This window comes from Melanostigma gelatinosum, assembly GCF_949748355.1.
Source record: "Melanostigma gelatinosum genome assembly, chromosome: 4".
NCBI lineage: Eukaryota > Metazoa > Chordata > Actinopteri > Perciformes > Zoarcidae > Melanostigma > Melanostigma gelatinosum.
In genome coordinates this window covers 2,241,890-2,267,344 of record NC_136637.1, presented here as the reverse complement: position 1 = coordinate 2,267,344, position 25,455 = coordinate 2,241,890, and the positions used below count along the sequence as shown (strand labels likewise).

General features: G+C 43.2%; 3 protein-coding genes across 4 annotated transcripts in view; 2 read left to right on the top strand and 1 right to left on the bottom strand.

Annotated features, from left to right (window-relative positions):
- Positions 1 to 5,253: 5,253 nt before the first annotated feature.
- rpl36 (ribosomal protein L36) lies at positions 5,254 to 7,815 on the bottom strand. 2 transcript variants are annotated; one of them, XM_079266925.1, is made up of 4 exons: positions 7,750 to 7,815; positions 6,564 to 6,658; positions 5,621 to 5,755; positions 5,254 to 5,379 (listed from the first exon to the last, which is right to left on the bottom strand). In XM_079266925.1, the coding sequence occupies exons 2-4, from the start codon at positions 6,654 to 6,656 to the stop codon at positions 5,290 to 5,292; spliced, it is 318 nt and encodes a 105-aa protein (XP_079123051.1). In that variant the 5' UTR covers positions 6,657 to 6,658; positions 7,750 to 7,815; the 3' UTR covers positions 5,254 to 5,289. The 2 variants fall into 2 exon arrangements, with proteins under 2 accessions (XP_079123051.1, XP_079123052.1); XM_079266926.1 differs by having other exon boundaries at positions 7,754 to 7,809.
- A 1,148-nt stretch (positions 7,816 to 8,963) lies between these two features.
- Positions 8,964 to 21,283, top strand: lmnb2 (lamin B2). The gene is made up of 13 exons (XM_079267936.1): positions 8,964 to 9,372; positions 10,897 to 11,033; positions 11,160 to 11,316; positions 11,826 to 11,951; positions 12,139 to 12,237; positions 12,889 to 12,960; positions 13,041 to 13,166; positions 13,273 to 13,493; positions 13,940 to 14,159; positions 14,299 to 14,406; positions 17,559 to 17,678; positions 17,777 to 17,845; positions 18,307 to 21,283. Exons 1-13 carry the CDS (start codon positions 9,160 to 9,162, stop codon positions 18,340 to 18,342), a joined length of 1,704 nt encoding a protein of 567 aa, XP_079124062.1. The 5' UTR covers positions 8,964 to 9,159; the 3' UTR covers positions 18,343 to 21,283.
- A 3,423-nt stretch (positions 21,284 to 24,706) lies between these two features.
- Positions 24,707 to 25,455, top strand: part of commd2 (COMM domain containing 2) — an 8,434-nt gene continuing 7,685 nt past the window's right edge. The window contains exon 1 of the mRNA XM_079267706.1: positions 24,707 to 24,862. Coding sequence (XP_079123832.1) covers positions 24,796 to 24,862 — 67 coding nt within the window. The 5' untranslated portion in view covers positions 24,707 to 24,795. The remainder of the gene's footprint in view (positions 24,863 to 25,455) is intronic.

Here is a 25,455-nt window from a genome sequence, read left to right as displayed (position 1 = left end):
CTGGATTTTCTCTGGAAAAAACTGCTATTGTAATGAACACTATAGGCGGTAACCACGATCAACTGATAGTACAATAAAGTTACAATATAAACATCGAACAAAAAGTTCGGAAATTAGTGTTTGGTCGACTATTTCTCTGTTGTAACAATGCTTCTTGGCAATAAATGTGATACCGTTGGAAAGCCTGTTTATTTACCTTTCAAACGGTGACACATTTGTAAGGAACATGCATTTGTAGGATGAGCAGCACAGCTGGTGTTGTGTGGTGGATTGTATGATTGAAGTCTATCAGTAACAAAGAAGAAACAAGACAAAATGGCAATTTTACAACACGAACAGCTGATCCCACAAGTGTTGACTTGGGTTGAGGTCAGGACTGCTGGCAGGCCATTCCATCCTCTCCACTCCCACATTCTGGAGGTCGTGTCTGATGGACCGCTCTGTGGGGGCGAGCGTCTTCATCTTGGAGGATGGAGTTCGGTCCCAGACTGTGGAGAAATGGGATTGCCACCGGTTGCAGAATCTCATCTCGATATCTCTGCATTGAGATTGCCTCCAATGAAGACAAGCCTCGTTTTTCCAGTGATGGAGATGCCGCCTTACACCATCACACTGCCTCCACCAGAAGGTGTTACTCTATCGGTGCAGCAATCAGCACAGCCTTCTCCCCGTCTTCTCCACACTGTGAACCTACGATCCAACTTCCTGAGACAGAATCTGGACTCATCGCTGATCATAACGTTCCTCCACATGTTCAGGTTCCGGTGCAGGTGTTGCCGACACCGGCGCAAACGGGCCTGGTGGCCAATAGCAACAGCAGAATAAGCTGTTTGGCAGAGAAGATTTGGCAAATTTTTCATGGGCGCGACCCACATACTCAGCTGTGCTGCTCATCCCACAAATGCATGTTCCTTATGAATGGGGCTCCGTTTGAAAGGTAAATAAACAGGCTTTCCAACGGTATAAAATCCATTGCCAAGAAGCATCGTTACAACAGAGAAATAATCTACCAAACACGAATTTCCGAACTTTTTGATCGGTTTATGTAATTCACTAACTCAAAATGTGGATTTATTGTAATTGTGTTTTGTGAGTAAGTTACTCTCTATCTCCAAATAAATGGAAGACTATTCTGTGTCTTTCAGAATGGGAGGTATGTTAAATAGTGGTACTGTATGTGTGCCAAACAAGTGGAGCAATGACTCATGAGCCATTGCAACAACATACAGTATTTCTCAATAATTCATCCAGTCATGTCAGGACACAACTCAAATGGCTTCGCAGTACTAGTGGTGTGTGTGTGTGTGTGTGTGTGTGTGTGTGTGTGTGTGTTTCCCTCTGGTTTGTCGGGTCATCGTGGCCTTCCTCTATTACCAGGCAGTTCCCTCCACATTCCTCCTCCTCCTCCTTTCTCCTGACTGAAACATGACCCTTGAGTAATGGGAACCTGTGGACTGTAACGTGAGAGACAAAGTCCACACATAGTGGGGAGCTTTGAACACACTTTTTAAATCATCACTGAAAGAAATGTGAATTGGAGCAGAAAGTAGTAGCAGAAATCATTTTTTTTTAAATCTGAGGTTGTTATTAAATGTATTATAAAGAAACAAAGTGTTTGATTTGGCTGCACAATATTTATGCTATTCAGCCAGCTTGACGTCACATGTGGGAAAGTATCGACTGTGTTGGATCACTGGGCGTTGTCCTTAAATTGTAAACGACAATTTCTTGAGAACGCGACGCAGACTTCAGGAAGGTTTTCTTGTTTGGCATGTAGGCAGTGGCTGGCTTTAGGCACAGCTTCTCCAACTCTTACGTAACAATAACAGGCAATGCAGCCAGCGCTCAATGCTAAATTCAATTCAATTCAATTCATTTTTGTATAGCCCAAAATCACAAATTACAAATTTGCCTCAGAGGGCTTTACAATATGTACACATTTGACATCCTCTTGTCCCGGGACCCTCACATCAGAACATGAAGAACTCCCAAAAACCCCTTTAACGGGGAGAAAGAGGAAGAAACCTAAACAACAGCATGAAGTAGGCAACGTTCAGTAAGCTCAGCAGATCACAACCACCGTTCCTCTTTTCAAAGAGAGGCAGAGAGCAGCATCTATTGTCCGTGCTGCTCCAGCTCACCTGATCCTCCAAACACATTCAAGAAGTCACGTAGTGATGCTCAGGCCTAGATGTTCCTACAGCGGTCACAGAGCGCTGCAGTGTTTACCAAGTGAGAAGAAACTAAGAGTGACTGATGCCAATCAAACAGCAACTCCTCTGACTCTTCCTTTGATGTTCAGATGAAAGCCATTGGGCTAATACAGCTAACAGAACTAAACAGACAACATGATTGACAAGCCTCCACGTGACACGTCAGCTGCACAGAGCCGGCGCAGATGTCACAATAGGTTGGTTTGCGTATCTGTTGTGTGAGACGTGTGTGATGCTCTCGCGGTTAGACAGTTGTGGTTTGTGTTGATTCAAACATTACAGCAGTGGTCATTGCAGACACACCTGGCAGAGCTCTGCACTCTGCCGAGGGCTCTTTCAATACTGTGTTGCAGACAGAAATGGAGAAGCTGCTGACTTTGTCTAAATGTTGACTGTGCTGAAGTAGTGACAGTGACATTACATGTCAAATAAGGACACTGCCTTCTCTGATAGTATGTGTAATAGTCCTACATACTGTGTAGTGAGTATGTGATCTGGTATAGCTAATAGTCCAGATGCTAGGGAGACAATTAAGAAGGCCCGAGAAGATACCACTAGCAGCACTGGAGTGTGGTGCGCAGCGGTGCAGGTTAGTGAAAGATCCCACAGGCTCATACATGTTGGAGAGCCCGGTGCTTGTGCATCCCTGTGGTGTCATACTCATTATGCCCACAAAAGCTTGTATGCAGGTGTCTGTTAGCAGATGTGCTGTGCTTGCACAGGGGGGCATGACGTGCTGTGACTTGAACGAACAACTGACACTGTTTTTATGCCACCTCAGCTGTAACAGGAAGTAGTCCGCTCCGTCCTCGTGAACGCCATCTCTCTGGACCGCCTGGAGGGAATTTCTTAAAATTTGGCACAAACGTCCACTTGGATTTTAGGATGAACTGATTACAACTTCGTGGTCAAAGGTCAATGTGACCTCACATGATGCCATAACTCAAGAATTCATATGCTAATTGTGACAATTTCACAGAAATGTCTCGTAGGATAAAATGAAGTGATGACATTTTGGACAGATGTAAACTAAAACATGATTTTGTTGCAGAGGACGACACCATTACTTCATGTGAAAATGTACGTATTCCCAAATTAAAAAACATGGATTTCTCAAGACCTGAAAAATGTTTTCAGATAAAAAGAAAGTCGTCCTGAAAACAAATAGATTTATCAATAGGGACAATGAATAAAGAAGACATGGCAGTAAGGTAGTTACATGGATGTAGTGATGATCCGCTATGCACCACATCCACTGGGATTAGCAGACAAGATGTAAATGATCTACCTGATGTTTTTATTGTGTTATTCAGAAAATATTCTCATCCCCAGACGATCACTTTTGCAACGTTGTTAAATGTGAATGTAAGACAGGATCCATGTCTTTCGTGGCCGTACATGATAGATTGTGCAGATTGTGCATTGATTGAGCAGCATTTGACTCCAAAGGAAACCCGGCAGGTTCGGCTGTAATTCTCAGAATTCCATCGGGTTTGAATCGGGTCGGGGTCGCACCAATTTCCCTGTTTTATTTCTGAAATGCAAACCTCATAAACCCTTTTTTAATTTGTAAAAACAATGACGGAAGAAACGGAAGAATGTATTTGACAGATAACTTTCCAATCCTCTCACCTCTTATTCAACATGAAGTAGAGCTTTAACCAACATCTGCTTTATGGATCCTGATTGATATTCTTGCTTTAGTCAGTTCAAAGAAACTACCAGACATGTTTTAAATTGTGTACATGGCCGCCATGTGTGAAGAAACACAATGTGACTGGATTTAGTTTTTTGGTAAACCCAAAGTGCAATGACTTTATACTGAAGTTGAAAAGTGAGTGTAGCTGTTCAGGAGTGGCTTCGATCACAGGTAATAACTCTTGTGTGGATCCAGCCAGTAAACACAAAACGCCAAAAACACTTTCCTTGAGGTGCCACACCCCGACAGAACCAGTACACATGGATCAGTGCCAGCTCTCGAGTTTAAAGCGTCACTGAGGATGGGTGAACTGTGGACACCACTAACATGTAGCACACATGATGCTGTAAAAGCAGCCAGAAGGGGGCAGTGCAGTCCACATATTACATTAGTCATTTAGCAGGCGCTTTTGTCCAAAGAGCCTCAATTCAGATCCTATCACACCGCAGGCACAGCTACATATCAGGTAACAGGGACTCGACACATGGTTTAAGACACAGGCAACAACCAGATTCATCATCACGATGAACAAAAACAATCTCTTAAGACTGACTGCATCTTGAGGATGAAGTAAAAACAAATGAATCAAACGGACACTGGGAAGAGTTCATCTTCAATGAAATCTGCTGCAATCTCCCTCAGACGGCCGTTAATACTAGAAGTTCAGAGTACATTACCTCAGATGATTAGTGTGAAGCTGAACATGAAATGTTTCTAATGCAGCATGTTCGGTGATGATACGTAAATGGTGTGTAGGATTTATTTTTAGTTTATCAGTAAATGACCTGAAACTAAAACATTTTGTTTCCCTTAGTTTAGAATTACATCAACCCCAAGGCTGTGTGGGAAACAATCTGATATGACAGACTATACAGGGTTCAATAGAATGTGATACTATAAGCAAGGGTATGTTGCTTTTTTAAAGCTAATTTTAGTCAAAATATGGCATGAACACACCACGAGCATCAAATCTGAGTAACTACTTATTTACACAATTAGAACAGTGCGATCTGTCTTTGCCTTTATCACCCTGTATTATCAAAGCACTACTTTGTTTAATCTTAGCCAGTCTGTCACCAATATCTGCACGCAAACGATTAAAAATCTACTGTTTGAGAATTGACAGTATCACAAAACATAATATTGTAACACTCAAGTGTATCACTAATATCTTAAACTACTAAATAGCACCACTGTGATTTGCAGTGCGCCATGTTGCTATTTTGAATGTCTGATGATTTTCCTCCATAGTATAATAAATTTAAATAATAGAACAGGCTCAATGTGGAGCAGAGACTACCATCATGTACATGGACAAGACAAACGGACCAGCAGTCTGGATTTTGTAGTTTAGCAAATGTTTTATTAAGTGACAGATTAGTCCTTCTTGGCGGCGGCTTTCCTCATGGCAGCCAGCACGTTGCTCAGCTCCTCCCTCTTTCTCTTGGCACGAATGTGAGTGCCGATCTGCGGAGGATAAACAGCAATGTTAGACTGACTCAACAATCCTCAAACACACGACTCAGAGAAAAGCGCAACACCAGAACGAGTGTCAAACATTAATGAACTCTGCATTCGATTTATAAAGCGGTGTGCCCGTTGCTCTACATAAAGCTTGATCACTGAAAGTCCATTTTCCACCAGGCCATTAGTGATTGTAGACGAGAAGAAATGGGAACATGCTGCTACAACCAGAACGCGGACTCACCCTCTTCTTGATGAACTTAAGGGCTCTCTTGTCCTTCGACACCTTCAGCAGCTCCATGGCTCGCCTCTCATACGGAGCGAAACCGCACACCTCGCGGATCATGTCCCGAACAAACTTGCTGTGTTTGGTCAGACGCTGCAGAGGAAAGACAGCTTTTAAACATGGTCCACTTTATCTGAACTGGGATCTCTACAGACTCCATTGATAACATATTATATCTTCAGTGGTGTGCAGCATGGAAGTAACACTGAAAACATTCCTCATCAAACTTTCACATCAGCCCTGTGAGCTACAGCTTTAAAAAGGACATGTAGCAGAAGTTGTTGATCTTGAAATGCAGAACTTTGTACTAATTTCAGGAGAGAAGTTAATAGTCAGCTGCAGGATTGAATATCCCTCGACTCATGCTGCGTTCACACTACCAGCGACAATCATGTTGAAAACGCTTTTGGATGGAGGCCGGTGACATGAACCAACAAACTGACGCCCAACAACTTGAGCTGATCCATTAGCCGGTTCCCAGTGCCATTTAATGACACTAGAGCACTTTAACAGAGACTCGACAAACACTAACGTCTCTGTCCTGGTTAGTTAATTTTGGCGATCCTGGATTAAGTTAATATCCCTGAAAAGCCAGCTGCGCCTAGTGTTTGAGGCTAGAAGTTAAGTCCGAACCAGGACAAGGGCGGCACACCGCTAATTAGTTAGCATCCTTTGACTGACTGTAGTCTCTGTGAAGGTCAGCTGTGAAACGTTCAGTCTCTGACCATAATCACACATTTATCACCTTAAAGCTGAGGATTTCACACATCTGTATGCACAAACTGCAAAACACTTGTGAAACGTCATGGTGTCATCTGAAAACTATGCTTCATGAAGTAGGAAAGAAATACTGAACAAGATGTCCAGTAGTCACGACAGTCAACAGCAGACAGATACTCACCCCACGCCGGCGGCTGTGTTTGGGAGTGGTCACATTCTTGGTGACTGGATGGCCTTTGTTAAGGCCGACAGCCATAGGGTAGCGAATAGCCATCTCTACAGGAGAAAGCACACAAGCATGAGGACAGACGCTAACAAGTGGTTTCCACTCGCTGCTTGGGGACGGGCACGTTGAATTGGCGCCAACAGCAGCATTTCACTGTACAAAGCACAACTAACGTAACGATGGCCTGCCTCGGTCGGCGCTAGCTGCTATTGGCCTGTCTCGAACGATTCCGGCGTGACGCCCTTTCCGGTCATTATCTTCGGCGATCGCCAACCAAACGTAAATAATATTAATTCATACATATCAAATAATCTATGTGTCAAATTTCATGAATATATATGGACGTTCATATGTCTAAATACTATAGGAACTATAGGACTTTGATGAGAGAAAGCAGAAAGAACATTTTTGCGACCCTGGAACAAGCGAATATCCCCGAAAAACCAGCAGCAGCCAGGGTTTACAACGAGGATATAAATCCGTACGGATTAGGCCAATAGCAGTGCACGGCTAATTCACCCGTGTTAGCATCGTTTTAACGACTCTGGTAAAGGCAAAGCTAACTGTAATAATTACAACAATATTTCGTTTGAAAGGTACGAAGTTTAACACCATTAAATCAACTGAAAACATTACACGATCATTTTTATCAACATTGTAAGTGAAGTGTATTGAAACATTAGCTAAAAACTGTCCGGTTTGGGGTACAACTCCGTTACAGCTCAACATTCACATTGGTCCACTGAAGTAAGGCACTATGATTCACAAATACCGGGTAACCGAGTGCGGTAGTAATATTGTATCATTAGCGGGAGAACGTGTAGTGTTTATTTACATACAAATTAAACGCGTTATAATTTGTCTCCGTACATACTGCATCGTATCGCGACTGTAGGTCTCGTTAAATACGGAATAGTTGGCTGCTTGAGTGCGCTGAACGACCAGTAACATGGATGCTGGTTAGTCACTGACGCGGCAACACATTTACAACTATTTCACTTGTTGTTGCGCTATAATACTGGGCTCAGACGTTAAGTGAAGTCATTAGTTCACCGTAGTTTCAATTTGTTCGGTAGAAACGGACGGATGGCGGAGATTAGCCGTGGCTTTTAGCTGATATTTTTCAACATTTAAATCTTACCTACTGTCTACGATAGCGGTCAAGCCGGAAGGACTGCTGGAGGAGAGAGGCGCGGTAATGAAAGGTTTGACCCGGAAGACACTTCTGCTTGTGCGCTAGTAGAGCAGTGCCCCTGCCGGCCGGAAGAGGTACTGCTGTTTGATTTGTGGTCCAGGCTGGTGCAAGTACCAAAGAGGTTGTTTGAAACTTTTTAAGACTGTCGATGTAGAAAAATAACTATTTGTGAATTATGGTGGGCGTCTGATGATATCTTTTTTAAAGAATTCCGTTTGAATGAAGAAATGTTTTATTGAAATATTGTTTAAACAATAAACAAACTAGAATATGAGGCCAATAGTGCTGTTGTGCATTTATTTTTGCATTGTCCAATTGTAAAGATTTTCTGGTAAAACCTATGTGCTTTCACAACTAACAATATTGATGTCAGTTTTGGCTTGCTTTGGAGGAATGGTCTCCTGGAAAATAACACAGAAAAACACTTTTTTCTTATTTTTCTTGTCTGTATAATGTGTTCCACTTAGCTTGAGCAAAACCAGTTGAACAAAATTAATTACATAGACACATTTTTAAACTGAACTGAATGAATTGAATCAGTAAAGTGATCATTACCTGTAGCAGGCAGCTGTCATTCTCAACTCATTCATGGATGTAGAATATTCCTTAGTGTACAATTGCATGTAGGGTGTATATGTGGCTGTAGATTCTTAACAAGAATATGTGTGTGTGGATGTTTTTATTTGAATTTATTTTACAAATTGTACATCTACATGCCAGGGAGGGCAGTTGCAACTGTAGAAGGATCATAGAAAGAAATAAAAACGTAAATAATAATAACATTAATCAAAAAGAGAATATCTGTTATCACGAGCAATGCATGCTGTTAGTTTTCAGGCCCTTTTTGTTAGAACGGCATTTAATAGTTGTATGTACAGTTCAAAGTCTTTGTAGGTTGAATACCTACATCTATGTCTATATAATTTGGCAAGAATAAGTAATATATTTGTAGTATATGCCCGTTATAGGAAAATAATCATATAAAATATAACATGTTCAAAATATAATGTTAAATATTTGTCCTCCATTCTTGCTCAACAAGAATGTGTGCATGTGTGGGTTTTTCTCTCTTTTCCATTCTCCCATCATCCATTGCGAGACAGGAAGCGGTCTCTGCTTTTGGCGCGGTCTTGATAGAGGGGTCGGCCATCTTGGAATCACATCAGTGTTTCAGCGGGTTTTACTCTAACGTTACTCTGAGACGTTGCATGAGCACTCGACTCATTGATTGACCTCCTATCGGTGATTAAGGAGATAAACTGGTTTTGCGTACCCGTTTAACGACCGGAGTAGATACGTTTATCTGTATTGCTCACAGAGTGAAGACGCAAACTTAGGATTGTTGAAAGAACCGTCATGGCGACAGCTACCCCAAGCCGTGAAGCTGGCCGGACGGCGGCCTCGACACCCCTCTCCCCGACCCGGATCTCTCGCCTACAAGAAAAACAAGATTTGCAGCACCTGAACGATAGGCTGGCCGTTTATATCGACCGCGTTCGGTCATTGGAACTGGAGAACGACCGGTTGACGTTCAAAGTGTCCGAGAAAGAGGAAGTGACTACTAGAGAGGTGAGTCGAACAAAAACGAGCCAACTATTCTTTCAGCCGCGGACCACCTGACCGCCAGTAACGTGAACCAGAGCTTTAGCGGATCTAACGTTAGAGCTCGTGAAACAATACGTCCACGTGAATACATGGATGGGAACCAACCCTCATTAGTTATAGCTGCCAATTTCCTATTAAACATCTGAATTAACGAACAATTTCACCCGATATTGTGTTCACTAATTCATCGGTGCGCTCACGTTAGTTTACCGGTGTTGTGTCAAATATTGTTTCACGGTAAGTTTGCGTGACATCACGATTGATATAATTTTACTTTGTCACAGTTAATAAAGCACGCGCGATCGCATTCCCCAATCTGCGTTCGAACATAACGTAACCGGTAAGATTAAGGCGGGTGGTTCTGCGCGCCAGTCTATAATATGAGCGAGTTATGAGTTTTCATTTATTTTTCTGCAACTTCACTTCACTGCAAACGTGCACAATCAAACGTAACATGATGTAGAAGAATGCCCTGCTACAGCATGGTTAAGTGAAAGCGCCAGGCAGACTTAACATGATGTTTTAAAGTCATACCGAGTCTGTCTTCCAGCAGCTTCCTTCTCTCTGTAGTATGTTTGGGATTATCATTACCGGACCCTCTCATTTCACTTGGACCCTCCTGATGGTGTTCTATTTGTCAGACGTTGGTAATATGTCAGAACATGTTCTGGCCACAGTCATCTCAGCCATGGAATGTTTGCAGAGAAATCCAGGGAATACAACATCATTTAAACAGGCTGACAAAGGCCTGACGTGCATAGTGTTTAAAATAACTGAATTATATTAAAATTTTATTATGGGTAGGATCCTGTGAAATAACTGATTAATTTCAAGTTTCAATATTTTCTTAGCCAGTCCGAAAACAGTTCTACGCCAAATCAATGTATGTAGGTACTTAGGAAAACATTTTTATGATTGTGTTGAAATATAGCAATATGTGATATATACCGTTGTCCCAAAACATGGACCTTATGAAATATCACTCTATAAGAGAAAAGTTCAAATCCTTTTTTAGACCACATCACATGCTTATAGAAGACCCAGATACAGCAGCAGTGTTATTAGATCCCTCCTAAGTATTAGATCATTGCATCTGTTTGCTCTCGGGTAGCATGTGAAACTAACATGTATGTCATTCAGTACAACACACTGAGTGTTTTTATTCATTTGTGTATGTATATATATTTTTCGTTGTATATAAAAAGTGAGATTAAAGGTTTTAGAATTACATTCACAGCTCAAATATCAGCACACTACAGTGCATGAGCATGTGGTATTTTGATCCCTGCTAACAGAACGGGGTTCGACCAGAAGAGAGCTGCACATCTCAGTTCAGACCAACACATTGACCAACACATTTCTGCAAACGGCTGGTACTGACGGCACAGTGGACAGAATAAAGCCACTTAAAATTGAAGTGTGTTGTCATTTTATTTTTATTTAACCCAGCCAAGTCATCTAGTAATGACTGTGTGTCCCTCCCTTTAGGTGACCGGCCTGAAGGCTCTGTATGAGGCAGAGTTAGCTGATGCTCGGCGGGTTCTGGATGAAACTGCTAGAGAGAGAGCCAGGCTACAGATAGACCTGGGCAAGGCTCAGGCAGACCTCGAAGAAGCCACACGCAGGTGATATGACACAATGCACAGGTCACCTTGTTTGAGATCAGATGAATCTGGAGACCAGATCAGCGTTTGGTGTCAGCGGGCAGTATGAAGCCACAACTGTTCTCCTCCTCTGTCCATGTGTTCCAGTGCTAAGAAGAAGGATGGGGATCTTGCTGCAGCGGTGTCCAGGGCCAGTAGTCTGGAGGGCCAGCTGCACAAGAGCGAAGCAGCTCTTTTTACAGCTCTAAGCCAGAATGCCGCTCTGACTTCTGAGCTGGCTGATGCCAAGAGCCTGCTGGCTAAGGTGAGTACTGCAAGGTCATCTGTTTTAAAGGGTTAAATCGTGTATGTGCGTTCTCTGAAACGTGTTTCCTACAGGACATTGGGAGACTGAAGGGGAGCACTTCCCCGCAAGAAAATGTTGTACATTTTCAAGTCAACTGCGTCAATCTGGTGCATTTAGATACCTAAATTAAAACGCTAGGTCTGTGAAGAACTTTGTGCTCTAGTATTGGTGAAATGTAGTACGAAGTACATTTAAGTATTTAAGTTAAACGTTGAGGGTACATTTTCTGTAACTTTATTCGTTACTAGTTACTTTGCCGTTTCAGATTCTTAATAGAAAATATATAAATGGTGATCTGTTATTAAGTAGTACATAATTAAGTATATAAAGTAATTTGAATGTCCTACTCAGAGGACCAGAATCCACAGCGACGTTTAGTTCTTCTCAGCTTTTCTATCACGGGTAGCTCATGATGGCTCAGTCAGTTCAATCCATGTTGAGTTTCCTTCTGCTAATATTTCTTATAGGCAGAGGACAGCCATGCTGTTGCCAAGCGCCAGCTGGAGGCGGAGACACTGATGCGTGTAGACTTGGAGAACCGCTGTCAGTCACTGAGTGAAGACCTGGAGTTCAGGAAGGGCATGTTTGAAGAGGTAAGAGTGTGTCGGCCAATGGCATGTAGATGACCCCAAATCATTGTTTCCCTGATCTATTACCCACTATTATTCATGTAGAAGAGAATGACATGCAACATTAGAAAACACGGGTCAAATGTATTGGTTCAACATATTAACGATATACTGCATGTTTCTGCTCTCCGGTCGTCTTCCTTGTGTTCAGGAGGTGCGTGAGTCTCGGCGTCGAAAGGAGCACAGGGTAGTGGAGGTGGACTCTGGGGTCAGACACGACTACGAGTTTAAACTGGCATCGGCTTTACAGGTATGTTGGGATGAATAGTGACCGCTTTCATGTCTGTGCGAGGGCGGGGCAATAGAAGCAATATATGGGTACATATATAGTAATATCAGTGATGAAGACTGCAAATATGGGGTTGATATGAATCTATGAAATCCTTATATACTGTTGGTCGCTTGACAACAGCGAGAGCCAATCACAGCGCAGAGGCAAAGCAGTGAATGCAGTCAAAGCAGTCAACTGGCGTTTTTTTCCTTCTATTTTTAGGATTCATTGCATTCTATCTGTTATACTGCACTAACGACATATTTGAGTTGTCTCTACTGCTGGTCATGGTTGTGCTGTTTGTTGTGGAGGAGCATGTGACTTTATAAATCCATTTCATCTGGTTTTGCCCGAATGAGTGCAGTTAAAGACCATAACAGCCAGCAGCTTGATGCTTAGCACTGCACTACAACAGAGACGTGCCCTTATGTCTCCATGAAGACAGAAACTAAGTCAAAGCTCAGTAGTCTGTGAAGTAGAGGAACAGCGTTGTGACTGACAACATGGTTCTGTTGTGTTACTGGAACCAGTGCTGTGGAAATATGCAATTTGCTGAATTTACAACATGACTATTAAGGAGGAGCCTTTGTTTGAGAATTGGTAACAATAATGTTTGTGTAATCCCATCAGGACCTGAGGAGGGAACATGACGAGCAAGTCTCTGTGTATAAGGGGGAACTGGAGCAAACCTTCCAGTCCAAGGTGAGCCACACATCCTTTTCTTTTCCTTTTATCTCTGAAGCTTTGACTCACTAACATAGTCCGTCTTGTTCTCACTCCAGCTGGATAACGCCAAGGTGTCCTCTGAGATCAATGACAAGGCAATGGGCTCGGCCAGGGAGGAGCTGCAGGAGTCCCGTATGAGAATAGAGAGCCTTGGGTATCAGCTCAGCGCCCTGCAGAAACAGGTACTGCTGTGGAACACAAACCTCACCATTTCAGCTCCAGCATTTCTATTGCTAATTAGCTTTATCAATGAATGGTCATGCTGATCGGTCGCTTGTATGTTGTAAGGCGGCTGCCTCAGAGGATCGCATCAGAGAGCTGGAGGAGATTCTGTCAGCAGAGCGAGACAAGCACCGGCGTGCCATGGAAGTAAGGGAGCACGAGATGAGCGAGCTGAGAGACCGGATGAACGCTCAGCTCAGCGAATACCAGGAGCTGTTGGACGTGAAGCTGGCGCTGGATATGGAGATCAACGCATACAGGAAGCTGCTGGAGGGAGAGGAGCACAGGTACAACACACACACTATGTGAAACAGCTCAATGTTGGAGATGACAGGGTGCTCCAGACGAGAAGTTTGACTGAGTTTCCCCCATGTTGTCGGTCATTGCTATTTAGATTACAGTGCGTGTGCTGTTTAGTGTGTTTAATAACAGAACACGGTGTAGACCTGTTCTATAGGAAAGTGAACCTTAAAGCATTTCTGTTGTGATCTGGCGCTATATAGAAAACTAAATGAACTCCACCTTCGGGGGGGGGCCCCACTAATACAATGGTAGGGGAAACACTGCATTATCATGACTTTATGCAAAGTAGGTCCTAGATCAAACTAGGCCGTGTTGATCAAAGAGTTTGTCACCCAACCACCTGCCGGAGCAAGTCGGACCGTTTGGGGTCCTGTCTGGATTTGGTGCATCTCCACCATAACTCTCTAGTGACTGCTTGTCCCTTTTTCAGACTGAAGCTGTCCCCCAGCCCGTCTGCTCGAGTCACCGTTTCCAGGCTAACTGGATCCTCCTCCTCCCGCTCCAAAAGAAAGAGGGTGGAGGCCGAGGCTATGGATGTGCCAGAGGGGCAGCTGCTGGTGTCTGAAGAAGCCACAGCTAGCGGAGCAGTCACCATATCACCCACTGATATGGACGGAAACGCGGTCACACTGACCAATGATAGCGCTCAGGTGAGTAAGACTGGCCTCATAGTGACACAAAGACATGAAGGTTGGATTTATCTACGATGGCAGTAAATGCTGATCATTACAGGTAGAGTACAAAGTCAGCCTAAGGCCTTCTGTCAAACGGTCTTCTTGTGTGTTGTAGGACCAACCGCTGGGCAACTGGAGGTTGAAGAGACAGGTGGATGATGGGGACGAGGTCGTCTACAAGTTCTCCCCGAAGTTCGTCCTCAAAGCTGGGCAGTCTGTGACGGTGAGAAATATCATTATGAAGATAACTTTAGTGCATAATCAGGTTTTCTGATAGATTTGAGTTGCATGTGCCTGTTATTGTACATTGAGACGTCTTAATTGTGTATCAAGGTAAGGCAAGTGTATTTGTATAGCACATTTCAACAACAAGGTAATTCAAAGTGCTTCACATGAAACCATTAAAAGCATAAAGGCAAAAGTAAAAGAAATTTAAAACATACATTGAAACAATAAAAAGTCATTAAAACACAAAATAGCGTGGGACTCCAACCCCGCCTCGGGACTCTAACCCGGCCTCTCTGAGGTCTTAATTCAAAGTGCTTCACATAAAACCATTAAAAGCATCAAAACATAAGGCAAAAGAAAAGGAGATTTAACAGCAATTAATTAATTAACAATTTGTAATTGTCTTGATATGGCTGTTCAGGTTGAGGTCTGAATCCATAACTACACCTAGATTTCTGGCTTGGTTTGTGGGTTTTAACATCAGTGACTGAAGCTGAGCGGTGATTTTCAATTGTTCGTCCTTGGTACCGAAAACAATTACTTCTGTTTTATCTTTGTTTAATTGAAGAAAATTCTGGCACATCCAGTTGTTGGTTTGTTCAATGCAGTTACCCAGCCCTTGTATGGGATTATAGTCCCCTGCTGACATAGTTATGTAGATTTGTGTGTCGTCTGCATAATTATGATAACACACTTTGTTGTTTTCCATGAGCTAGTGGAAGCATGTAGATGTTGAACAGAAGAGGCCCCAGTATTGAACCTTGGGGAACACCACATGTCATTTTAGTCAGCTCTGATGTGTAATCAGCTACGGACACAAAGTATTCTCGGTCCTTCAAGTAGGATTCAAACCAGTTAAGTGCTGTGCCAGAGAGGCCCACCCAGATTTTTAGTCTTTCTAGGAGTATGGCATGGTCGACCGTGTCGAATGCAGCACTGAGATCCAGTAACGCTAAGACTGAACTTCTGCCATTGTCTGTTTAAGTGGATGTCGTTGAACACCATAACAAGAGCACTTTCAGTGCTGTGGTGCTGTCGACAGCCTGACTGGAAAACATCAAAGCAGTTATTTACGGCCAAGAAGTTGGTCTGCTGTTGGAAAACTGCTTTTTCAATTATTTTACTTAAAAATGGGAGGTTTGATATTGGCCTATAATTTTTCATCGTTGCGGAGTCTAAACTAGCCTTCTTTAGGAGCGGTTTAATAACTGCAGTTTTTAGGGCTTGTGGGAAGACACCTGATAGAAGGGATGTGTTTACAATTTGTAAGAGATCAGTGGTCATGCAGTTTGAAATATTTTTGAAAAAGTGTGTTGGTAGAATATCCAAGCAGCAGGAGGATGACTTCAGATGTTGTATAATGTCTTCTAGGCTTCTACGGTCGATTGAATGAAATTGTGTCATGATATTTGAATGGATGTTATTCAGAGATCGGGACAACACATATCCTGTGGTTGATGTGGAGGCACTGACTGCTTGTCTAATTTTCTGAATTTTGTCAGTAAAAAAGGAGGCAAATTGATTGCATGCCCAGGTGGATTGGAGCTCAGCAGCTACCGACACTGGAGGGTTTGTTAGCCTGTCGACGGTAGCAAATAAGGCGCGTGTATTGTTCTTGTTTTTGGTTATGATGTCAGAGAAGAATGACTGCCTTGCATTTCTAAGTTCCAAATTATGATTGCGAAGTCTCTCTTTATAGGTATATCGATATATGATGTCATCACGATGTGATTCTATTAAAACCTGTTAACACTCCGACGGCCCGCACACGGTCTTTTGGAGTGTAAAGTGTAAACCTGTGTCATGTACACAGCTGCTATGTATAGGTAGGCACTGATGCGACATATCTTTGGAAAGCTAAGATTCTTGTGATTCGATTTGTGCAAACCCTTACAAGATACAATCACAACAGCAGGTACAATCAACGCCTGTCAGACCACCAACCAACAAACAAGCAGTTACAAAATTGAGGCAACTCACCGATGAAGCTTTATAGAAATCCACCCATTGATAATATTCCAACAAAAACATTGCTACATTGCCAAAGGTCCAGACGATCCAATCCAGTAAAATATTTAGTCCAAAACACATTATTACGTCCATAAAGACCCATTGGCTGCTGTTGCATCATTTCAAATTAGCCGCCAGATATGCCTAATTATTTCTATATTTTCCGTCGTAACTCCAGTTCACATGTAAACATTGCCGATATCTCTGTCTCAAAATGGCGGCTGCACTCTGACCTTTTGATTGACACCTCATTTGACCCAATAGGAGCTTCCTTGTCCTGTCCACAGCCTGCAATAGCCAACGAGAGTCCGCGTTGAAGGAAAGTGACTGCCCCTCTTCTTTCGTGTAAAGCTCGAGCCAATTGCAACCGATCGTTCTGATGACTGACGCTTCGTATAGCCAATGAAATTTCATGAATTACGACATACAGCTTCAGGGGTTCAATTTAGAGCCAGAACACAGAAGTCACAGCGTAACCGCGAGTCAGGTCCCTGTGTGGTTTTTGAGAGTTTTGGAAAGTGAATAATGGCGAAATAACTTATAGATTACTGTATTTAGACATAAATAAGCTTTAGTGTGTGCTGTGGTCCCATTGTGTTTTCCAGCTATAGTCATCTGCAGGCATCTGTTTGCAAAGAAACCTTCTACATCAGTGTGTTCAAACTGCTATTACTCAATGCCAGTAGCACTTACAGTGATTCTGAACTTCAGAGTGTTGCCTTTCAAAAGAGCCCAACACCATGCATGTACTCCAAATGGTTGAAGAACAGCTTTCAGTTGACTCTGGGTATGCCTTGGATAGGGCTTTTAGGCTCACTTTACTGGAGTGGTAACAGTTTAAAAGAAAAGGAATTATGGCCCCGCCCTACTTTGATTACAGTGTATCATATAATGAATGTATAATTTGTATCCAGGCTTAAAGGTTCGGTTCAGTGAATGCTGTAGATGTTACTGTTCACACCTCTGTCTCAGGGACCTGCTGCTGAGGAGCTGTGGTTGAGATCCCTCCGTGGTACAAAGCAGCTGATTGATGATGTTTAGTATCGGCTGATGTTATTTCTGTGTCAGCGTGTTTGAGTGGCGTCTGCAGTCTTTGAACATGTGATGTATTAACCTGCACTGTGTGTGTGTGTACAGGTGTGGTCTGCTGATGCTGGCGTGGCCCACAGTCCACCATCTGACCTGCTGTGGAAGAGCCAGACCTCCTGGGGCACAGGAAATTACATCGTCACCACTGTGGTCAACGCTGATGGCGAGGTAAAGGCTTTAGTGTTGATTTGGTGTGCGTGTTGAACGTGGTTCCCAGCTCTGAGCACTGGGCTGTGTTCTGAGTCATGAGTCTGACTGTCCTGCAGGAGGTGGCCACGAGGAGCGTATCTAAGACTGAGGTGGAGGTCGAGAACGGAGAGGAAGAGGCAGAAACGGTGAGTTTCATTGAACGGTGTTTTTATTATTTTGTCCACACCATTTATATCAAAGAGGCCAGTTCCATGTTTGCCAAAAGTTAGTCATGCAACAGTGGTTGATATCTTGCTGTCATGCGTCTTATCACGCCTCAGAACACAGTGAGCTCTAATTAGTTCCTCTTGCTGTGTTAGTCCCTTCATAAACAAACACTATATTATATCAATCATATGACCGTTCCTGATAATCTTGTGCCTTTGAAAAAGAGGCGGAGCCCAGAGGAAGAGCATGAAAGCGTGTTGGCTGATGTTCAGCTGGATGCTTCGTGTGCATGTATTAGTCCAGCTCCCCTGTGACGCATTGAGCCCCGTGATGTTAGCACAGGATGCTCGTGAATGCTAAGTGTCACAGTGACAAATGCCAAATATATGGCTGATAAAATGTTTCTGGTGATAATCTTCAGCGTCTGGTCTCTCCACAGGGAAAGGTGTCCTCCAGAGAGTGTGTCATCATGTGAAGCCTTCCTCTTCCGTTGGCTTTCACTTCCCCGGTCTATATTTTTTCCGATATGATCTTCTCCCTTCCCTCATCATTATGTTTTGTACTGTTTAAGACAATGCAAGAATTTTTGGACTAATGGACTCTTTTTACTGCCCTTTGTATTTCTGGACCTGCTTTAATGACACTGCTAGCGTCTGCGGATCAGACCCCCCCCCCCCCTCCTCTCTCATGTTGGTGGTTCACTAGTCTAGAGCAGCGGTTCCCAAACTTTTTAGGCCGCGCACCCCCTTCTACATCCCGACCGGGTTCGCGCACCCCCCCCCCCCCTTAATAAAAAATTTTAAAAAAGAAGCAACAGAGCCTTTTAAGCCTTCATAGCCGCATAAGAATCGGACCAATGAGAGAACAGTTTTCTCGCGCGTGGCATTTGTTTACAAGATTTAGTCCGCTGTTAAATGTTGCAGTGTGAACACAAACCGAACAAAGGAGCAACTGCAACAAAGCAAACGAACTGAAGGTGTGAAAACGGATCATGTCCAACTTTTTTGCTTCTTTCTCCCCAATCATACATTCCACCATCTCTCTGGCAGCTGGTGAGCACACGTCTTCAGTGATTGTGTGCGGTAGCCCCTTTCTCACTATTCTGTAACCAGAGATGAAGCCCGTAGTGCGTCATTTATAGACCCAACACATGAATGAGACTCCAGTTGTTTTTGGCTGTTTTGTAACTCCTCCAATTTCGATATAAACAATGTAAGGGGCTTTTGACTTGCACTGGCATGCTTGGTGTTCAGGTGGCGACGTAAATAAGAGCTTCAGACTGTTAGCCAGAACCTCACTGCACACCACGCACTGTGGCTTTGGGGAATCTGCGTTGCCAATCCAAGTGAAGCCCAGACACAGATACTTTTCATCATTTTCCCTCTTGTTTTCCCAGTCTGATGCTCACCCTCGTTTCCTCTTTTTTCACCTTGACTCCGCGATGGGCCGATGTGCTCCCGATTTGTCTGTGCTATCCCTTCCTCTTTTTCGGTCTCCTCCGTCTCATCTTCCTCTGACTCTGGCTTGATTTCTTCTCCCGGTCTCTCCCCAACGCACCTCTCCGTTCCCCTCGCCTCCGATTCCTCTCTCTCTCTCTGTCCCTCTCCTCTTTTACGACTGATAGCTTCAGATGTCCCACCTGACAGTTTTTAAATTAAAATTACATTTTTTTTTAATATTTAATATTATTACACCATCAGACCGCCATTACACTTTTCCTCTCGCGCACCCCCTAGAGGCAGCTCGCGCACCCCCAGGGGTGCGCGCACCACACTTTGGGAATCCCTGGTCTAGAACACATTGTGTAACTGTTGCTCAGGAATCAACTGAAAGCACCATAGAGAGATGATGAGCTCCTAACGTTAGTGTTAAACCGTGGGCAGGTCTTAATTACATTTTGGAGAATGCTTTTTTTTCCTCCATTATCAAAGCTTTTAAGTGTTTCCCATCTATAAAAGATGTTTGTGTGGTTAGATAGATTTCCTCTGAGTTCTTTATTTATGTCTTTTGTAGAAAAGCCAGGTCAAGTCAATTTTGTATCACAGAGCCCAATATCTGAAATCACAAATGTTGCTCCCATCATAGCTGAAGTCCAAACCTTTGACAGGCCCGGTCCTTACATGAGCATCCCTCTGCTGCAAAGACAGCCGGGACATGTGACGGTCCGTCCGGTGGCTAGCTTTAGGTATCTGAACAACACCGTGGAATGAAACGCTTTAGTGCCCTCTGACATCTGAGGAGTGGTCACCGGCTTCAGTGAATCACTGATGACGGTGCTCTCTCACTGACCTGTGAAACAACAAGCGCCACCTTTTCTGCTCACGCTGTCATGTAACGAGTGGTGAAGTGTACGAAAGCACAGCCTCGGCTAACCGGGACAAGCACAGTGATAGGAGCCTCTCCTGTATGAGAGGTTGTGATAGTAGGTGGGTCCACAGCCACGGAAGCAGTTTAACTCCTGCTCGTGTGTCCATGTGGCTCTGTTGTAATATGAGCCTGACCCTGATGGGACAGTACGGAGCAGCGTGACTGCTGTGAGTCTGAGGTATTCTGTTAAGAGAAGCCTTGTGACCGGCAGACCATTGGACTCACAAGCTGGAGAGTTGTGCTGAGTTACATCACGCAGTGTTGCTCTCAGCCTTGTGTGCTGTCTCGTGTGTCTGTATGCCGTGCTTTACATCGCTAGTTATTTTTCTATAGAGTACTCGTCTATGTAATCACTTTGCTCCCACCATATACTTCATTTCTTATTTGAGTGTTTTGGGATTTGTGTGATGATGTATATTACCTGAAAGATACTTCAGGAGCCTGAACACTACTGCGGTGTTGTGTGTCCTCGGCCTCAGACGCGCTTCTTGTCCAGCTGACCGGCTCTGACGTGTGCCAGTGTTCTACGAACTGACTCTGAAGTTAATACTGTCAGGCTCTGACAGGTGGAACGGTGATTCAGTCCCTCCAGGAATTCTCATGATTGTAGCACAAGAATGAATGTGTATTGAGCGGATCTCTGCAGGATATCACCGTTTCATGGACTCTGGTCACACTTTTCCAATCAAATAATGAAGCTTCAGTCTCAACAAGAACAACTTCCTTTGATCTACATGTTGCATATTCGTATGCATGATCATCCTTAAACAATAGCACAGTTTGCAGCCGAGGTCCACTTTTTTAAACTCATCAGAAAATAACAAAATGTCTGTATTCAGGAGTATTTTGGAAAAGCTTCTGAGGCAGTGAGCTGTCCCTGGAGGGGCTGTCCCATGACTCTGTGTGACCAGCTGTGCTACACTATAGATGTGACTTTGTGATGTTTCTGTTGACAACATTTAACCTGGGGGGGGGCAGCATGCCAACTGTGAGTTTTCATTCATGATTAACTGTTGAACTACTTTTTGTACACACAATAAAATAAATGTTTTACATATACACAGCTGATGTCAGTGGTAGTTATTAACACACATACATGGCAGATGGGTTTTTCCTACATTAAGAAATCATTTTCATTCTAAAAGATTTGAGGGACACCAAACCAGTGGATTACCCGTTAGGATGCCTATTACACCGCCATCTTGTTTTCTGACATGTTATGTTTGAATATGTAAATGAGGCATTATGCACCTTTAGGTGAATTTAGGTCAAATCTACAGATGCAAAAGTCTATTTTCATGTTTTCTTTCCACTCTATCTGAAAGAAGACATTTTATGAAGCAAAACGCTTTTGCCAGAATAATCTTTATAATTTACCTGAAATGTTTCTCATCTGTAAAACGTGGAGTTTTTTTCCTTTTCTTTTTTGGGGAGAAAGTGATTTTCTTTTCTCAGTGTAATATTCATTCCCTCGTGTTGTAAACGGGACTAAAAGCACTCGTGTTTTCTTACATGTCACTAAGTTTTACTGGAACTTTCACAGGAACTTTCACAGAAACAAAACATTTATTTTCCGCTGTTCGTCGGTCAAACACACGAGAAAACTTTAGATTTGACTTCTTCTGATAATATTACCAAGATTGTGATATCTAAAGTGTGGAATACACCTCTGAAATACCTTGTTTGATGCAGAGTTCATTGACATGGTGAGGTCTAAACCCACTGTTATCAAAAATCTGTAAGGCTGCACTTCTCCTTGACTTTACTGAAGAAGAGTAGATTGGCAATAAGACATCACTGTCCTGTTCTGTCTATGGACATGAGACCGGCTGTTTCCATTTAGTTGTTGAAGAAAGAAGACAAGCTATCCAAATCATCAGCAGACCCACCTCTACTTTTATCCTAGACAAGACTATTTTCCTTTGTGAATATATAGTTTATATCTTTATACATTTTGATTTCAAATATTTTTTTTATCAATGTTTTGTTATTTTTTCCAATGCATATCTTGAGTAAATACAATTTTGACAAAAACAAAAGGACAGCTCAGGACTGACTGCTGATGGTTCATTAGTCGGTTTGCTGTTGAGAAAAGAAAAAGCATTTTATTTGAATTTCCGCTGAGAATCACTGACGGACATGAGGAGTTCAACCAATCGACAGTCTTATCTCAACGAGGGCAAGATAATCAATGACTGATCATTTTACAAAGTCTTTGTTTTCATCAACATGGAGCCGTTTCACTATTCTTTGCCTCATTTGTAGTTCAGTGATCATGTTCGGCAACATTTTCAACCGACACTCAACCAGCTGCTCGAGTCTGTCTCCGTCCTGATGCTCCTCCAGACCTCACAGGTGGGTGAAGGGCTGTGGAAATATGAAGTGGTCTAATTGGCTGTCTGCTCATTGTTTGTAATTATGAAATAAAAAGGACATCTTGAAAAACAAATGCCCCAGAAGGAAATCGAGAAGTATGGAAGCCCATTTCCGCAGCAAAAAAACCCAAAATGCAGCAACACTTTTGGTGCATCCATCTGTAACCATAACACTGACCAGATGTTTCCAGCTGCTATAGAAAGTCTAAATGATAAGATACTTTAACACAACAGTCATAGAAACAGCTCTTTGGCAGGTTACCCTACCTTTGACATATAAATGGATTGTGAGTACATTGAAGACTTTGTGGCTTTACAGCAGATGAAATACTTCAATAGCTTGATGTTTCACATGGATTGTACTCAGCAAACGCACCCTCGAATAGAAGTAAGCAAGAAGCGGCTCTGGAGTATAAAGAATAAAATCTATGTGGCGACCTTCAATAAACAGCAACTGGAAACATCTGGGCAGTGTTGTGGTTACAGATGGATGCACCAAAAGTGTTGCTGCATTATTTATTATTTTGCTGGCTGAAAAAAAGTAAAAAAAAGTTTTTTTTCCTTTTCTTTTTTTTCAGCCAGCAAAAAACAACTTTGAATTCTTGTTTTGTTTTTTTCTGCACGTGTAGATAGGCTTCCATATCAATTAACTAAAATATAGAAGCATGAATATGATAACGTTTCATAAAAAACGTATTTGGTTGTTTCTTAATGACATGTCATTGTCATTATGTAATGTCTCATTTATATGAACACTGAACACTTTGGGTAACTCGTCCTACTAAACCCTCATCACAGGCTGAAAAACACAGACTCAGCAGAAACATGAAGGAAAGGATTAGAGCAGCGGTTCCCAAACTTTTTAGGCCGCGCACCCCCTTCTACATCCCGACCGGGTTCGCGCACCCCCCCCCCCCCCCCCCCCCCTTAATAAAAAATTTAAAAAAAGAAGCAACAGAGCCTTTTAAGCCTTCATAGCCGCATAAGAATCGGACCAATGAGAGAACAGTTTTCTCGCGCGTGGCATTTGTTTACAAGATTTAGTCCGCTGTTAAATGTTGCAGTGTGAACACAAACCGAACAAAGGAGCAACTGCAACAAAGCAAACGAACTGAAGGTGTGAAAACGCCCTGAAACACTGCAACAAAGTTTCAATAACTTTCAGTGACACAAGGCGTCACTTTTAAAGAGCAATACGGATCGCGAGGACACACGCACAGGCTCAGAGGCAGATTATCACATTTAATTTACAATTAATGAGCGACTAATGTAGCCAGGATGTCTTCGGACAAAGCATCGATGCGGCGCGACACAGTGTTGTTGGACACCGGGATCATGTCCAACTTTTTTGCTTCTTTCTCCCCAATCATACATTCCACCATCTCTCTGGCAGCTGGCGAGCTCACGTCTTCAGTGATTGTGTGCGGTAGCCCCTTTCTCGCTATTCTGTATCCAGATATGAAACCCGTAGTGCGTCATTTATAGACCAACACATGAATGAGACTCCAGTTGTTTTTGGCTGTTTTGTAACTCCTCCAATTTCGGTATAAACAATGTAAGGGGCTTTTGACTTGCACTGGCGTGCTTGGTGTTCAGGTGGCGACGTAAATAAGAGCTTCAGACTGTTAGCCAGAACCTCACTGCACACCACGCACTGTGGCTTTGGGGAATCTGCGTTGCCAATCCAAGTGAAGCCCAGACACACATACTTTTCATCATATTTCCTCTTTTTTTCCCAGTCTGATGCTCACTCTCGTTTCCTCTTTTTTCACCTTGACTCCGCGATGGGCCGATGTGCTCCCGATTTGTCTGTGCTTCCGCGCACCCTAGAGGCAGCTCGCGCATCCCCAGGGGTGCGCGCACCCCACTTTGGGAATCCCTGGATTAGAGGAGGAGAGGAGGGAGTAATGTTATGCTGCAATGAAACACCAACGAAGAAGGAGAGATACGGACACGCCCTACTCTGCCTCTGATTGGCTAGTACTTGTTCCCTTCGTTGGCTGGATTGGTTAGGCCTAGGGTAGGAACATCACGGTAAGCCAATAGGAGGCATAGTAGGGCGGGTTATGGGAAATCCGTACAAGTGGTTTTCCGGGTAGATAACGTTAGATGTGCTTGGTTCCCGACTGTTAAACCGTTGCTGTTCAGGACTCCACCGGTTGTAAAGGAGTCTAACGGTGTTCAGGATGCTGCTGGTTTTGTCTGACGACCATAAAGAACACCTCTCCTTCCTGCCGAAAGTTGATGCCGCAGGTCAGTAACTGGTCCTGGATCAGGAGCACGACAACACGTTGGCTGCTGTAACGACTGAGGTGTGATTGTCAGCTGACAGCAATGAAGCAATAACGATAATAACATCCTGAAAGCTGCTCGCTCTGTGTGATGGTCAGTGGAGTACACCAGGTGCATTCTGGGTGCACTGTGTGAAGAGGGGAAATGCCCGGATGAATCCTCGGAGCAAGAATTAGTTTGTACAAGGACGAGACGTGCTTACTGCAAATACTCCGCCTCCTGTAAGAGTGCAGAAGGTCAAACAACTATGGAATTCAGATTATATGATGTGACACTACAACACTTTTAATGTGATAAGATTTAGTGTATGCCCCTACATTTTACATTTGTACAGTACACAGTATGTGTGGGTGTGTCTGTCAATATTAATGTAAGGCGACAAATCCCCGCCAAATATTATTTTTATGCACCGAAGACTGTTGTAAAAGTAGGATATTTGTCTCTATGGCTCAGAGAGCGGGTCGTCCTTCAAACACAAATCGGTAGTTCGATCCCCGGCTAGTCTATGTCGATGTGTCCTTGAACCCTTACATTGCCCGTAAGGCTTGGGTGGT

Coding starts and splice junctions, on each gene's coding strand:
- rpl36 (XM_079266925.1), bottom strand. CDS start 6,656: ATGGCTATTCGCTACCCTATGGCTGTCGGCCTTAACAAAGGCCATCCA. Junction 5,756..6,563: donor AACACAGCCGCCGGCGTGGG/GTGAGTATCTGT, acceptor TTTCCTCTGCAG/CGTCTGACCAAACACAGCAA. Junction 5,380..5,620: donor TTAAGTTCATCAAGAAGAGG/GTGAGTCCGCGT, acceptor TATCCTCCGCAG/ATCGGCACTCACATTCGTGC.
- lmnb2 (XM_079267936.1), top strand. CDS start 9,160: ATGGCGACAGCTACCCCAAGCCGTGAAGCTGGCCGGACGGCGGCCTCG. Junction 11,034..11,159: donor CTCGAAGAAGCCACACGCAG/GTGATATGACAC, acceptor CATGTGTTCCAG/TGCTAAGAAGAAGGATGGGG. Junction 12,238..12,888: donor AACTGGCATCGGCTTTACAG/GTATGTTGGGAT, acceptor TAATCCCATCAG/GACCTGAGGAGGGAACATGA.